This window comes from Miniopterus natalensis, chromosome 11 (assembly GCF_054644295.1).
Source record: "Miniopterus natalensis isolate mMinNat1 chromosome 11, mMinNat1.hap1, whole genome shotgun sequence".
Classification (NCBI taxonomy): Eukaryota; Metazoa; Chordata; class Mammalia; order Chiroptera; family Miniopteridae; genus Miniopterus; species Miniopterus natalensis.
The window spans coordinates 29,473,445-29,486,061 of record NC_142091.1 but is presented as its reverse complement, the minus strand read 5'-3'; the positions used below and the strand labels follow the sequence as shown (position 1 = coordinate 29,486,061).

General features: G+C 33.1%; 1 protein-coding gene across 2 annotated transcripts in view; it reads left to right on the top strand.

The window, feature by feature from the left end:
- TMEM135 (transmembrane protein 135) overlaps positions 1-12,617 on the top strand; it is a 198,456-nt gene that overhangs the window by 113,406 nt on the left and 72,433 nt on the right. For both annotated transcript variants that reach the window (XM_016206817.2, XM_087821617.1), the window contains one exon: positions 8,271-8,317. In XM_016206817.2, the coding sequence (XP_016062303.1) occupies positions 8,271-8,317 (47 nt within the window). The remainder of the gene's footprint in view (positions 1-8,270; positions 8,318-12,617) is intronic.

The window sequence follows — 12,617 nt, the reverse complement described above, 5'->3', positions numbered from 1 at the left end:
ATTTTTTGGTAGAGTTAATGATTACTTTAATTGTTTTTTAAAACTTTAAAAACGTTCATTGGCAAAAGAAAGCCCATTAGTTCAGAACCCTTCCTTTCTGCAGAACAGTCAGTGGGAACTGAGTATGCCAAGAGGAATCTACAGCTGGATAGAAATAGTGAGAACCAAGACACATCTGAGCAATGCCATGCCTAATTGAGGAATGATTTTCTCAGATGAATTCTGGAATGAGCATATGCCCAAAGAACTGGCAGATGGCTTGAGTGTGGGCACAAGGCGCACCATTTGGGAGAATTAAGTGACATTCCATTATACCAGCACATGAGTATGGTTCTCATATGCTGGTTTAAAATAGCAGTAAAGATATTACATACTTGTCTATTTGTTGTTGATGGCCATTTTTAGGGAGGATTATATATTGGGATTGAGTTGGTTCTCGGTGGACAGTTAAAAATGTAGAACTCAGCTGGAGGGCAGCTGTTGGCCTTTTGTCCACAGTACAGTGTGAGGTGGTGAAATAATGAATGAGTGCTGTCTTACTGGCCGCCTTAGTTAGGTTTAAAATAACCCTCACTCTAATGGTCTTTCTTACCTTTATCAAATTATAGAGATTTGAATTGCCATACTGCCTCATGTTATTTGTGGCCCTGCTATGATCTCTCTCAAGTAATCTGGAAGCTCTTATTTATTTATTTTTGTAATGTCTTTGAGGGAAAAACGTAATATCACCCTAAGCCTGGTTCCTATTTGAGGTTAATGGGAATACTAACCTTTGGATGAAAATAACTAACTTACTACAAATTGTCTACTTACAATAATAAGGTTTCACTTAGGTGACCCATCTACTTTGCCCTGCTGAAAACACAATATTTTTTCAGCTTTAACTTTGCTCTGAGTTCATATAAAACCTTTCTCTTCCTCCTCCATGTGCTGAATGATATGTGAGGTTTTTTTGTTTTGTTTTTTCTGAATTGAAAAAGTAACTTACTTGGGCAGCATTACAGTAAAGAATGGTGGTCCCTTACATAAAGTTATGTTAAACATATTGGAAAACTGGCCCATGCACCGTTTTTGTCATCTTAGCTTACATGTAAACATGTAAAGTTTTAAGTTTTTGATTGTAACATTCAGATTACATATTTGGAAATTTAAAGTATATATTTCTTAGGTTGTTTTTCTTATTAGAAGTTTTAAAATGAGACACTGGTTTTAAAAATAATTGGAATCATTATGGGCATTGGCTTTGGAGGCACAGTAACCACTAATTCAACATTAATAATGATAAATTTTTTCTAGAGGCAGAAGGGTATAATTGAAAGCCTTGAATTTGAAATAAAATAGTCCTAGCTTTGAGTCTTAATTTAGCTACCTAAGTATTCTGTGAGTAACTTATCTTCTGAGTTCAATCGCCTCATCTTTAAAATGGGAGTGATAAAAAAACCTACTAGCAGAGCTATTGTTGGGAGTAGAGAGCACTGTTAATCAATAGTAGTTTATTATCTGTTTCATTCCTCTGCTTTCCTCTTTCTCCATGTTCTCTGGTCCTTTTTATTTTCTTGATTTACCTTTAGTAACGTTCTGTCTTTAAATTCTCCCATGGTTTCCCTTGGCTCCTTACTCTTCCTTTACACATTTATTTCCTTTCCTGTTCATTTTGAATGGCATTTTAAATTATTTTTAATGACCAATTAATTGACCATAGAGAAATGGGTATGGGAAAGAAAAGAAGCAACTGACTATCTTGATAATTTTTAAATATAAGTCATTGCCATCTTTTACTTCCAATAAACTGCATTTCCTTTATATGATAGAATAGAGAGGTGAGTAAAGGACCGCAGGTGTTTGATGATAACGTCTAAGTGGCTTTTATAGCTTCCGTTCTGAGAATATACTTTCAGTGAGTATTTTGTTCAGTGAATGAATTTGCATATTGGTTTTTAAATTTTTAGTAAAGATTGATTTTTTTCTACATATGGTCTTTTATCTTAAACTTTTAAATAGTGAGTTTTAAAGCTGTTTATTTTATAAAAGTCTGCCAGCAGAATTAGAATTTTGTTGTAATGAGGAATGTAACTTCCAGGTTGTATTAGTTACTATGTATTGCCATTTTTTATAGTTATATACTTGAAATTGTTTTATTTTTATTAAAGACAAAATGCAGCTTACCCACTTACATAAAAGGGCAGGATATCATATAGTCTGCACTTCCCAGCCACTATCTGACATAGTTGTTTCTACAAGTGGAACATTTCAAGGTTAATTCGTTGTCAGACACTGTTTGCTGACCTTGAGGTATAAATCAGGAATGGTGAGCAGTGCAAGGAAGATTCTAGGCCCAAGTTTTTGGCACATTCAATGTAATTTCTCTTATTTACATTCAGTTCAGTCAGAGCAAATACTTTCATCTGCTTTATATATATATATGTGTGTGTATATATATATTTTCCCCCTGAGATCTCATTATATATTAGTGGTATTTTGCTTTAAAATAATTTGGTTGTATATTGAAAAAAAAATTGACTCCTGGAATCATAGAATTTTGGAGTTTGGAAGGATCATACATATTAACTTAACTTATTTAAAGATGAAAAAATTAAGGCTTGAAGAATGGAAGTGATAGGATCAAGTTTATAGTCTTAAATTTGGAGACCCAAGACTTCCCCATAAAGTGTTTTGTACTTTTCCTGCGTTTGTTTTGTCAAGGAAGGAAAACTTATAAAGAAATTAATAAGTAAAACTGCTAATCTGAAACGAAGGGACAGATTAAAAAGATGGGTTGTATATTATGTGGTTTGAATTGTGTAAGGATTTTTATAATTATAAAACAATACATAGCTGTTTAACTTGAGAAGAGTGCTGCTTAAAATTATGTGTTAGCTGAAGCAGATCAATATTATGATACTATGTTGTGTGTTCAAAGTCAAAATATATACCTTGCAAATTGTGATAACACTTATTTATACAGTAAAAGTGGTTTCCCCAAGAGGCCATGCCATAGTCTGTATTTTCAGAAAAGTTGAAAAGGTTTAGTGGAGTTTAAAGTATAGTCTTTTAAAAAGTGGATAAATGGGAGTACTACTTAGTTGTTTGAAAGATGGTTGCTATAAATATAAACTAACATCATTATCAAAAGCCTTATATATCAAGAATCTGTCTATGTATGGAGTTAAAGACTCTGCCCTTTGGGGCTTTATGTTCTAAGTTCTGGTGGAGACATAAAGAAAGGTACACAGACAACTAAAAAAAAGCTTTGCCTAAACATATTGAATAATTTAAATAATAATCAGATGTTTTGATGAGTACCTCTTGTAGCATGAAGTATAAATATTCTATCCTAGTATATTGTATTGGAATGATTTGTTAATACGCCTGCATTTCCACTAGATTGACCTTATAAGGGCAATAGGAATCAAGTATGTAGATTTGTTTCTGTAGTAAGCTGGCAATATAGCAAGTACTGAAAAAATATATAAACGATGGTGAGAACTCATGGTTCCCTGTCTATTCTTTCACTGGAAGATCATTCAGGCTTATAATAGCCTGGAAGTTTCCTCTGTGTCTTTCTTCCTTTGACTTGTTGAGTCACAAAGTGTTAGAAATTAGAAACATAGACACAAATCAATTTTTGTGAATGGGTGAGTGGACACATTGCTACAATATGAATATAAGTACATATGAGGCAAAGGGAGATTTATTGCTTCTTTTCCAGAAAACAGATAAGATTTCAGTATTTGTTTGAGTAATAGATAGAAGAAGTCTCAGTGAATACGGGGGGAAATGGGCTTGATGAGTAATGAAGACCAGGCAGCAAAGGGCATCGTCTTTGGACACACTCAAGGAGTGGTCAAAGGCACTGTGATCAGGGACGAAGGCCATTTAACTGATTATGTTAAAGAAAAGCAGAAGAGTTCTGTGGTAGGAAGTAGTTAAATGCACCATCTGTTTAGGTCTCTAGTAGACTTTAAAATTCTTTCAGCATATGTGTTTTAACCATTTTGAGATTTAAATGGTAAAAACAGCTTTCCATACTATGCCATATTCACACTAGGCCATATTCATATTTGTTATATTTCTGGCTATTTTTAGGATTTTAAAGTATTTCTATATTGTGATGTTTCTTTTTAGAACCTTGAAAATGGATAGTTTTCATATGATTCTACATGACATAGTGAAGACAGCAATAGTACAGTTTTTTTTCTGTAAGTTCTATAATAGGAAGCCATGTATTGTAAATCTGTCACTTCCTGAAAAGTCATTCCAGAGAAAACAGTATTTTCAGCTGAGTGAACTTTACTTTCACATTATTTGTTATACTTTCTATACACTGTTGGCTTAAAATGTTCTTTTGACTTAATATTTTATGAGATTTCCTTTACATGATTACTTTTACTTAACCACTCATATTCTTAGGTTGAATAGCTAATAATGAAATTATTTCTAGGGTTTCATATAAATATAATCAATTTCAAAACTGAAAATGGTTTCTAAAAGATCAATCCTAAAATAAGCAAATGATATGAAAAATCAGTTAAACCACCAGATCACACAACAAACAAAAAGGTTTATAAACCTGTGAGGCTCCTTTTCACTCATAAGAAGAATGAACCCATAATACATCTTTTCTTTCACCCGTCAGTTTGCTAAGGATGAGACAGTTTGATAAATCAGTTTTTATGAGTATAGGGAAATAGCTAGTCTAAGGAAATGGCTACTTTCATATATGTTACCGGGAGTGTGTCAAAATAAATATGCACTTGTCCCTGGATGCAGTGAATCCAGCTCTAAGAATTTACCTCCAGAGATATAAGTGCACATGTTTACAAAGTATACTTTGGTATTCAACATTTATTGCATCCCCTCTAAATACATATTCATAGACTCTTTGTTTAAAAAAATGTGTCTTTATTGATTTCAGAGAGAGGAAAGGAGGGGAGAGAGAGAGATAGAAACATCAATGATGAGAGAGTCATTGATCAAGCCCGCAACTGGGCATGTGCCCTGACCAGGAATCGAACCCGGATCCCTTGGATCCTAGGTCGACGCTCAACCGCTGAGCCATGCCTGGCCGGGCCATATTCATAGACTCTTGAGTAAACCAGCATTTTCGCATGTATGTGTAAAATGAAAAAGTATAAAATAAATTTTTATTAAATAGGTGTCTATGTACAAATGTATACATACATACAGAAAATTCTACACTGACAGGATACCAGAGATCTGGAATGGAAGGGCACTTTCTTTTCATTGTATTTTTATCATTCAGTTTGAATTTAATGCCGATCATGTACATGTCTTCCTTTGTAAAAAAATCAGCTGTAATAACGTTTTTGAGATGTAATTTACACGCTATAAAATTTACCAGTTTGAAGTATCCGTTCCATGGGTTTTTAATAAATTTACAGAGTTTTGCGCTTATCCATACAACCTAATTTTAGAAGCTTTCCATTGGCTCCAGAAGAAACTTTGTACCATTCATTAGTAAACAAATCCTATCACCCCTTACCCCCCTAGCTCTAGACATTCATTATTCTACTTTCTGTAAATAGATATGTGTATTCTGGAATTTCATATGAATGGTATCGCACAGCATGTGGTCATTTATAACTGGCTTCTTTCATTTAAATAATGTTCTTGAGGTTCATCTATATTGTAGCAGGCCTTACATAACTTTTGATTTTAAAAAATGTTAAAAAATTAAAGTGAAAATAGCAATTTCAAAATTACTTAAATATATCGTACAGTGGTTGTGAAGTAGAAGGGAAGCACAGAGAAATTATTTTGTGTTAATAGCTTTCAGTTATTGAGCATTTATGATGTACTAGTCACTCTATTAGGCTTTACAATATGTTATCTCATTTAATAGTTACAATATATGTAATAGATGGTATTCTGTTATTTCCACAAATGCATAAATTGATATTAGTGTTAATTTTAGGTGTTAATTTAGACATAAAAGTGTAAAGAATAAAAATAGATGTATGCAGATTTATACTTTACAGCCAAAGTGTGAATATTTTAAGTGCTATAACATTACCAGAATGTACAGTGAACATATAATTCACTAGCCAGACAGATCTAATGGAACTTTTTGCAATTATGGATATGTTCTGTGTCTGTTCTATACATTATAGGATCTACTACCACATGTGGCTATTGATTACATGAAATGTGACTAGTGTGAATGAGAAACTGAATTTTAATATTATTTAATTTAAATCAATTTAAATTTAAATAACCACACTCTGTTTCTGCCTATGAACTAATAACAGTTCCAGGATATTCAAGGTAATCCTTGCAAGTGAAACAATTCAAATGTCAGCAAAACATTTTTTACAGTGGACATTAGACACTGAAGGGCAGAGATCTCTGGGAGATGGGAAACAAATAAAATAAGCCTTGTGATCACACTAGCCATGCCTTGAGAGAGTTTCCAGGCATGGATTAAAGAGAAGGCATTCAGACAAAATCTAGAGGACTTTCTGAGTTGAGGAAACAGAGTGGAGAGTGAGAGAAGACCATGCTAGATAGAGTTTACAGAACAAAAGACTAGAGAGGAAAGTATTCAGCTGATTACTGATTAGGGCAGGTAAGTGAGGAAAATGCCACAGTACAGGAAAGAATAACCTGAAAGCATTGTAGGTCCTTAGCTAAGTGCTTGGTACTCAAATAGCAGCAGGAATAGTGTCTGTTCCTACTAGCCAGACTGGAAAATCTCAAAGTCTGTGTGGCATTGAGTAAATTATACATAATCTCAGTAATGGGGACAGTAGAGTAATACTTCCTCCTAAAATATCTTAAAAGCAAATCCTTAAAGGATTAAACTTTTCAATAACTTAACTGTGTCCCAGAATAAAGCTAAGAAATATTTATGGGAACACAAAAATATTCAGCAGCCACCAAGGTAAAATTCAGAATGTTCTCTTATCCAATCAAAATTACCAGGCATGCAATAAGAAACAAGAAAAATTGACCCATAATGAGTAGATAAATCAGTCAATTAATACCAAATCAGAGTTAGCAGGCAAGAACATTAAAAAAGCATTACTATAACTGAATTCCATGGTTACAAAAAGTTAGACATAGAATATAGGGGGAAAAATCCAAATCAAACTTCTAGAGGTGATAATTACAATGTGTAAGATGGAAAACTCACTGGATGCATTAATGGCATATTCTATATTGCAGAAGACAGTATTAGTAAACTTGAAGACAATAGTATACTGGGTTCTTGATTCTTTCCATATAGAGCTTAGTATGTTGTGTTTAGTATGATGTGTTTGAGGGGAACTTTAATCCGGATTTACTATGTTCTAATGCCTGCTTTTAGAGAAATTTTTAATAGCTATTTTATATCCCACAAAAGACGATTATATGCTTTAGGAACTTTTCTTACTGATTAGAATTGATTGACAACTGGACTGTGTTTTATATTTTTTAAAAATATAGTCATCTTAATATAATAGTTAATAAATATTATGATTTGCTGATTTCATTATAAAAGCCATTGTCTTTTTTTTAACTTGCTTATTCAGACATTTAAAAAAATTTTCAATTATAGTTGACATACAATATTATATTAGTTTCAGGTGTACAACATACTGATTAGACATTTATATAACATAGGAAGTGATAGTTATTACAATATTATTGACTGTATTCCCTAAGCTGTACTTTATAGCTCCATGACTATTTTTATAGCTGCCAATTTATGACTCTTAATCCCTTCACCTCTTTCACCCAGCCCTCCAACCCCCGTATTTGGCAACATCAATTTGTTCTCTGTATCTAGGAGTTTGTTTGTTTTGTTCATTTATTGTGATTTTTAGATTCCACATATAAGTGAAATCATATGGTATTTGTCTTTCTCTGTCTGACTTGTTTCACTTAGCATAATACCCTCTAGGTCCATCCATGTTGTTGCAGGTAGCAAGGTTTCATTATTTTTTTATGGCATTCCTAGAGATAATTTAAAAAATAAACTGTTCTTTTTTGAACTCTGTAAACCTTCTACTCAAGCTATATACATATATACATGTTGTAATTATATGTACTTATTGTGTAATGTATATAACTGTATGTGCGTGTATACAGACTTATTGCTTTAATACGGTTTATTTGAAAGACAGAGGATGAAAGTTGTATGAGTACATTTGCACATCTTTAAATTGTTTCAGGTCGAAGATTTAATAGTAGGTACTTTGCTTTTATAAGACTCCCCGGTGACAATGTCAGTGTTCTTTTGCAAGTAATGTATTTTCTCCTTGTTATAGGTCCTTTTGTTCTGCATCACAGCTGCCATGTACATGTTCTTTTTCAGGTATGTTCTGTTATACCTATTTTTCTAAATAGAAAAAATAGTGTTCCTCTGTAATTTTTCATCAACCATGTAACTAAAGTGTTTCCCAAATAATTATCCCCCATGAGTGGCATGAGTTTTGTTTTGTTTTGTTTCTAGAGTGGATAGAGATAATTCACTGCTCCCTAGTAAACAGAGAAAGAGAGGGAATGGAGATTTGTTTTTTCACATTCTACTTATGGAATGTGAGAGCTGTAAATTAATAGCCCTCAAATTCTCATATGTGTTTTTTGTGGGCCTGACCTAATTTCAGATATTCTTATAAGACAGTTAACATTTTAAATTTAAAGGAGAAAAAGTGATGGTAGGATTTAATCTAAGTCTTCTGTGAAGGTAACCTAGCACATTAATCATAGTCTTTAAAATGTTAAATTACTCCATGATGTCAGAGTTGTCTTTTTTATTGACACTGAGACCCTGAGGAATATGGGGGAGTGTTAGGATGGCACAAGGTTTTAGTGCCAATAAAAAGGATGTCTGTCGTTATGTAACCATAGCAGTATGAGAATAGGAATTTTGTTTAGGAAGAGTCCACTTCTTCCTAGTCTTCCTCTTCAGTAATACCAGTTAAAATTCTCATTTACTTTACTCTTATTGAACTCATTTGTATAGACTCTTTCTTGATACTTCTGGATATAGCAGAATTTAATCACAGCAGGAAGGGGACCAGGCTTTTAAAACTAAAATTTGTATGTAATTGACAAAGGCAGTTATGGATTCTAATAAGGTATATTCGATAGATATCTTTTTTAACCTAAACGAGATAATTCAACCACACCAGAATTTTTGACCAACTAATTTCCTGCCAAAACATCCTAAATAAATATTTGATAAACACAATGTTATAATTTTAACTTATTTTGACTTTATAAAAATGTTATATGCAAATATAAAATGATTTGTTGCTGTTATTACTTTTGTAAAGGGACAGCCAGGCTATTAGAAGGAGAAAAAAATAAAGTTTCAACTTGATCTGCAAATGATTGGTAATGGGATATATAGTATTTTGTGGTAGCTATTAGTGACTGAAATATCATTGCAGCTACCTAGTGGTCTTGGTGAAATTGTTTGACCTACCATTTTAATATAGCTTCATACATTCCGTACAATTTCTTTGGTCTCATATTTTAGTAATTTAAGGGTGAGATAAAGGAGTTAAGGACAATTACTATTTCATTTTTATCAATTTCCCAAAACTTCATAATTGTATAGAGACACATTATTAGGACAATATTGCAAAAAGCTTGTGTGGTTTATCTTTATGTTCTGTCTAGTCTGAAGATAAAGCATACCTAGCAGGGAAAATGTAAAAAAGATTAAAACTTAAAAACATGTCTTTTATTGATATACACAAGAGGAAGTACAATATCAAGCAAGTTTTCTCTTTGTTAAAATTTCTAACAGAACAGGTAATGAAATGAAGCAATCCTGTCTGAAATGGCACCTAAAGACAGCATATTTGATCAACATTTAGCATTTCTTAGTCACCAAAAGTTTTTGAGGTTTAAAAAATAAGTTGTGTGTTGAATGTAGTGATAATGCTCAATTTTTAGCATGGGTCTTTGAAAACTGCTGCCATCAACCTAGTATTTTTGGTGTAGAAAGAAAATCAACCCTATAAATATGTATTTTGGTGCAGAGCTACGGAACCTTTTCCTGTTTCAGTCACAAAGTCTAGGTTAAAAACAACAATTTAAAATACTTTCCAGAAGGCTCAATATAAAGTTTTAGTGCCAAGATAAACATTTTCAGTTTTCTGAGGAAAGGGGTTGTTTTTCTCCTAAAAGAAGCACTATCACCAAATTCCTAGTGTTCTTGGCAGAAGTTAGTTTGAATAACTCAGCAAAAGAGGTTTGGTAAATGGTAAAGGAAAACTATTTATAAAGTACTCAACCAAACAAAACAGTGTTACATGTTTGTTTGAACTCGAGCATGTGTTTGAAATGAAAAAATCAATATTGTATATAGCAGTGAGCAAATCCAATTGCATTAGAATATTTTATGCTTAAGATTTAATTTTATTGTAAATCTAGATATTTGAGGACATATTTATTCCATTTATTAACAGTTATTTTAGTTCCAATTACATAAAATTAGATAAGTAAATGTCAGATGATATTGTCCCCAGGACTCCATTTATGGTAATCTCTTTTGAGAAGAGAATAAGGGAAATATTTTATGTTAGAAATGAGCCAGCGTGTGTTTTTATCCTAACCCATAAATGGGGGGAAAAGGGAAATGAGGCCCCCTTTCAATAAAGAGAAAATGTGCCAATTTTTTGTAAAAGAAAAGCTTGAGGAAGTAGTTCCATAAGTATTTATTGTATGAATTTACTTAAGCAATACAATGTTTTTAGTATTGCAGTTGTGGTTATTAAAATGTGTAGAGAAAGTGCCATACTTTTGCACAGCTTTTTAGTAGTTTTTTTTACAGGTATAGTTATTTTCACATACATTATCTCATACATGGTGATCTCGATTTTCAATCTGTATACCAGAAAGAAGGCTTACAGTCCAGTGGGATCCTGGGAACACTTTAGAGGCCTGGGTTGAATAAAGGTAATTTGTGAAGAGAGAGTTCTAGTTTTGTTCTAGTTCTTAACAAGCTGGCCACCCAGCCATCAGGCTGTCTGTTGGTACCAACACACTACAGTATTTTGGAGATGTTTAGAGAAACAGAAGCTCTCTGTATTATAACTCTAGTGAGCATACTTCTTAATTGCTGTGACTCCTTTGTTCAATCATTTATCACCTTGTATGTTAGTATCATAGCTTCACCGTAGAGCATTGTCTGTCACTCTCAGTTCAGGCCAAGCAGAAGTCATAGTTGAAAACTTGATATTTTGTCTCATGCACCCCTTTAAAACATGTCTTTACTTCCAAATGTGTATTTATGGGTAAAGCAACTTACATTTTCTCAAGCCAAAGAATTCATCATAGTCGTTGATTCAGGCTTCACTAGGATCTTCCCAACAGTCTTGTGGAGAAAAATTAGTTTCTTTTGAACCACTGGCTTTTTTCTGTTTTAATTGAGAAGCAAAGGAAAGACTCAGCAGCACCACAGACACCATCCTGAAACTATTATGCTTAATCTTGATCATGAAAAATAATGAAACATGCAATGCTTTTAAACATTAGAAGTTTTATTTTCAACATTAGGTTTCTGTGTCTGGAGAACACTAATATTTTAAAAATGAAATAATTCAGCTTCATTTTTCTTTAAATAATTTAATTTAAAATCAGTGGTATTGTAAAGTATATTATGACAACATTGATCCCATTCTAGTGAGTACCCAGCTAGAGATCCCACCTGCCTTTGCAAGAGCAGCAGCAAATGCAACAGTTCGTTTAAACATGTAGAACAAAAGGCTCAGACTTACTGTCATAACACATAATCTACAGACTTTGATTCACACAGACATATCTCAGTCTGATGTAAACACTGATGAAAAGCATTGCATTTTTAGTTAGAAACCAGTGCAAATTAAAGTTTATTTTGTTTTAAACAGACAGAAACAATAGTGATGTGCCTTCCATTTAATAAATTATAGTCAGCTCTCTGGAAAGGCACACATGATAAAGCATTTCATTAGTCTCAAGATAAAGATGTAATGTTTGGATCGTCAAGGGCTGAATGAAAGCAGTAACAGACTTCTTGTGAAAACAAAATACGTATCAATCTTTAATAAAACCTTTTTACTACAAAAAAAAAAAAAAAAAGATGTAATGCTTGTATTTAAGAAAACCACACTAGCCTGGCCGGGCGTGGCTTAGTGGTTGAGTGTCGACCTAGGATCCAGGCGATCGGGGTTCGATTCCCAGTCAGGGCACATGCCCGGGTTGAGGGCTCGATCCCCGGTCCGGGGCGTGTGGGAGGCGGCCGATCAATGACTCTCTCATCATTGATGTTTCTGTCTCTCTCTCTCTTTCCCTCTCCTTTCCTCTCTCTGAAGTCACTAAAGATATATTTTAAAAAAAGAAAACCACACTATTTATGGGCTGAAAACCTCCAGGTATTGAGTGAAAAACATTTGTGATTGTCCTAGAATCTTTTTACATAAATTTAATTTAGTATCTTTGAAATAACTTTAAAAGCAAGTCAATAAGAACTTTTGATCTGGATCTTTCAACCATTTTCTGATTTTAGTGAAAGTCTTTTAAATATTAATTAGGTTCTATTTCTTAAAGGATTTCCTAGACATACACAAAAATCTAGTCTAGGAAGTTATATATGGCAGTCAGAGTTTAAAAGTTTTACTTTA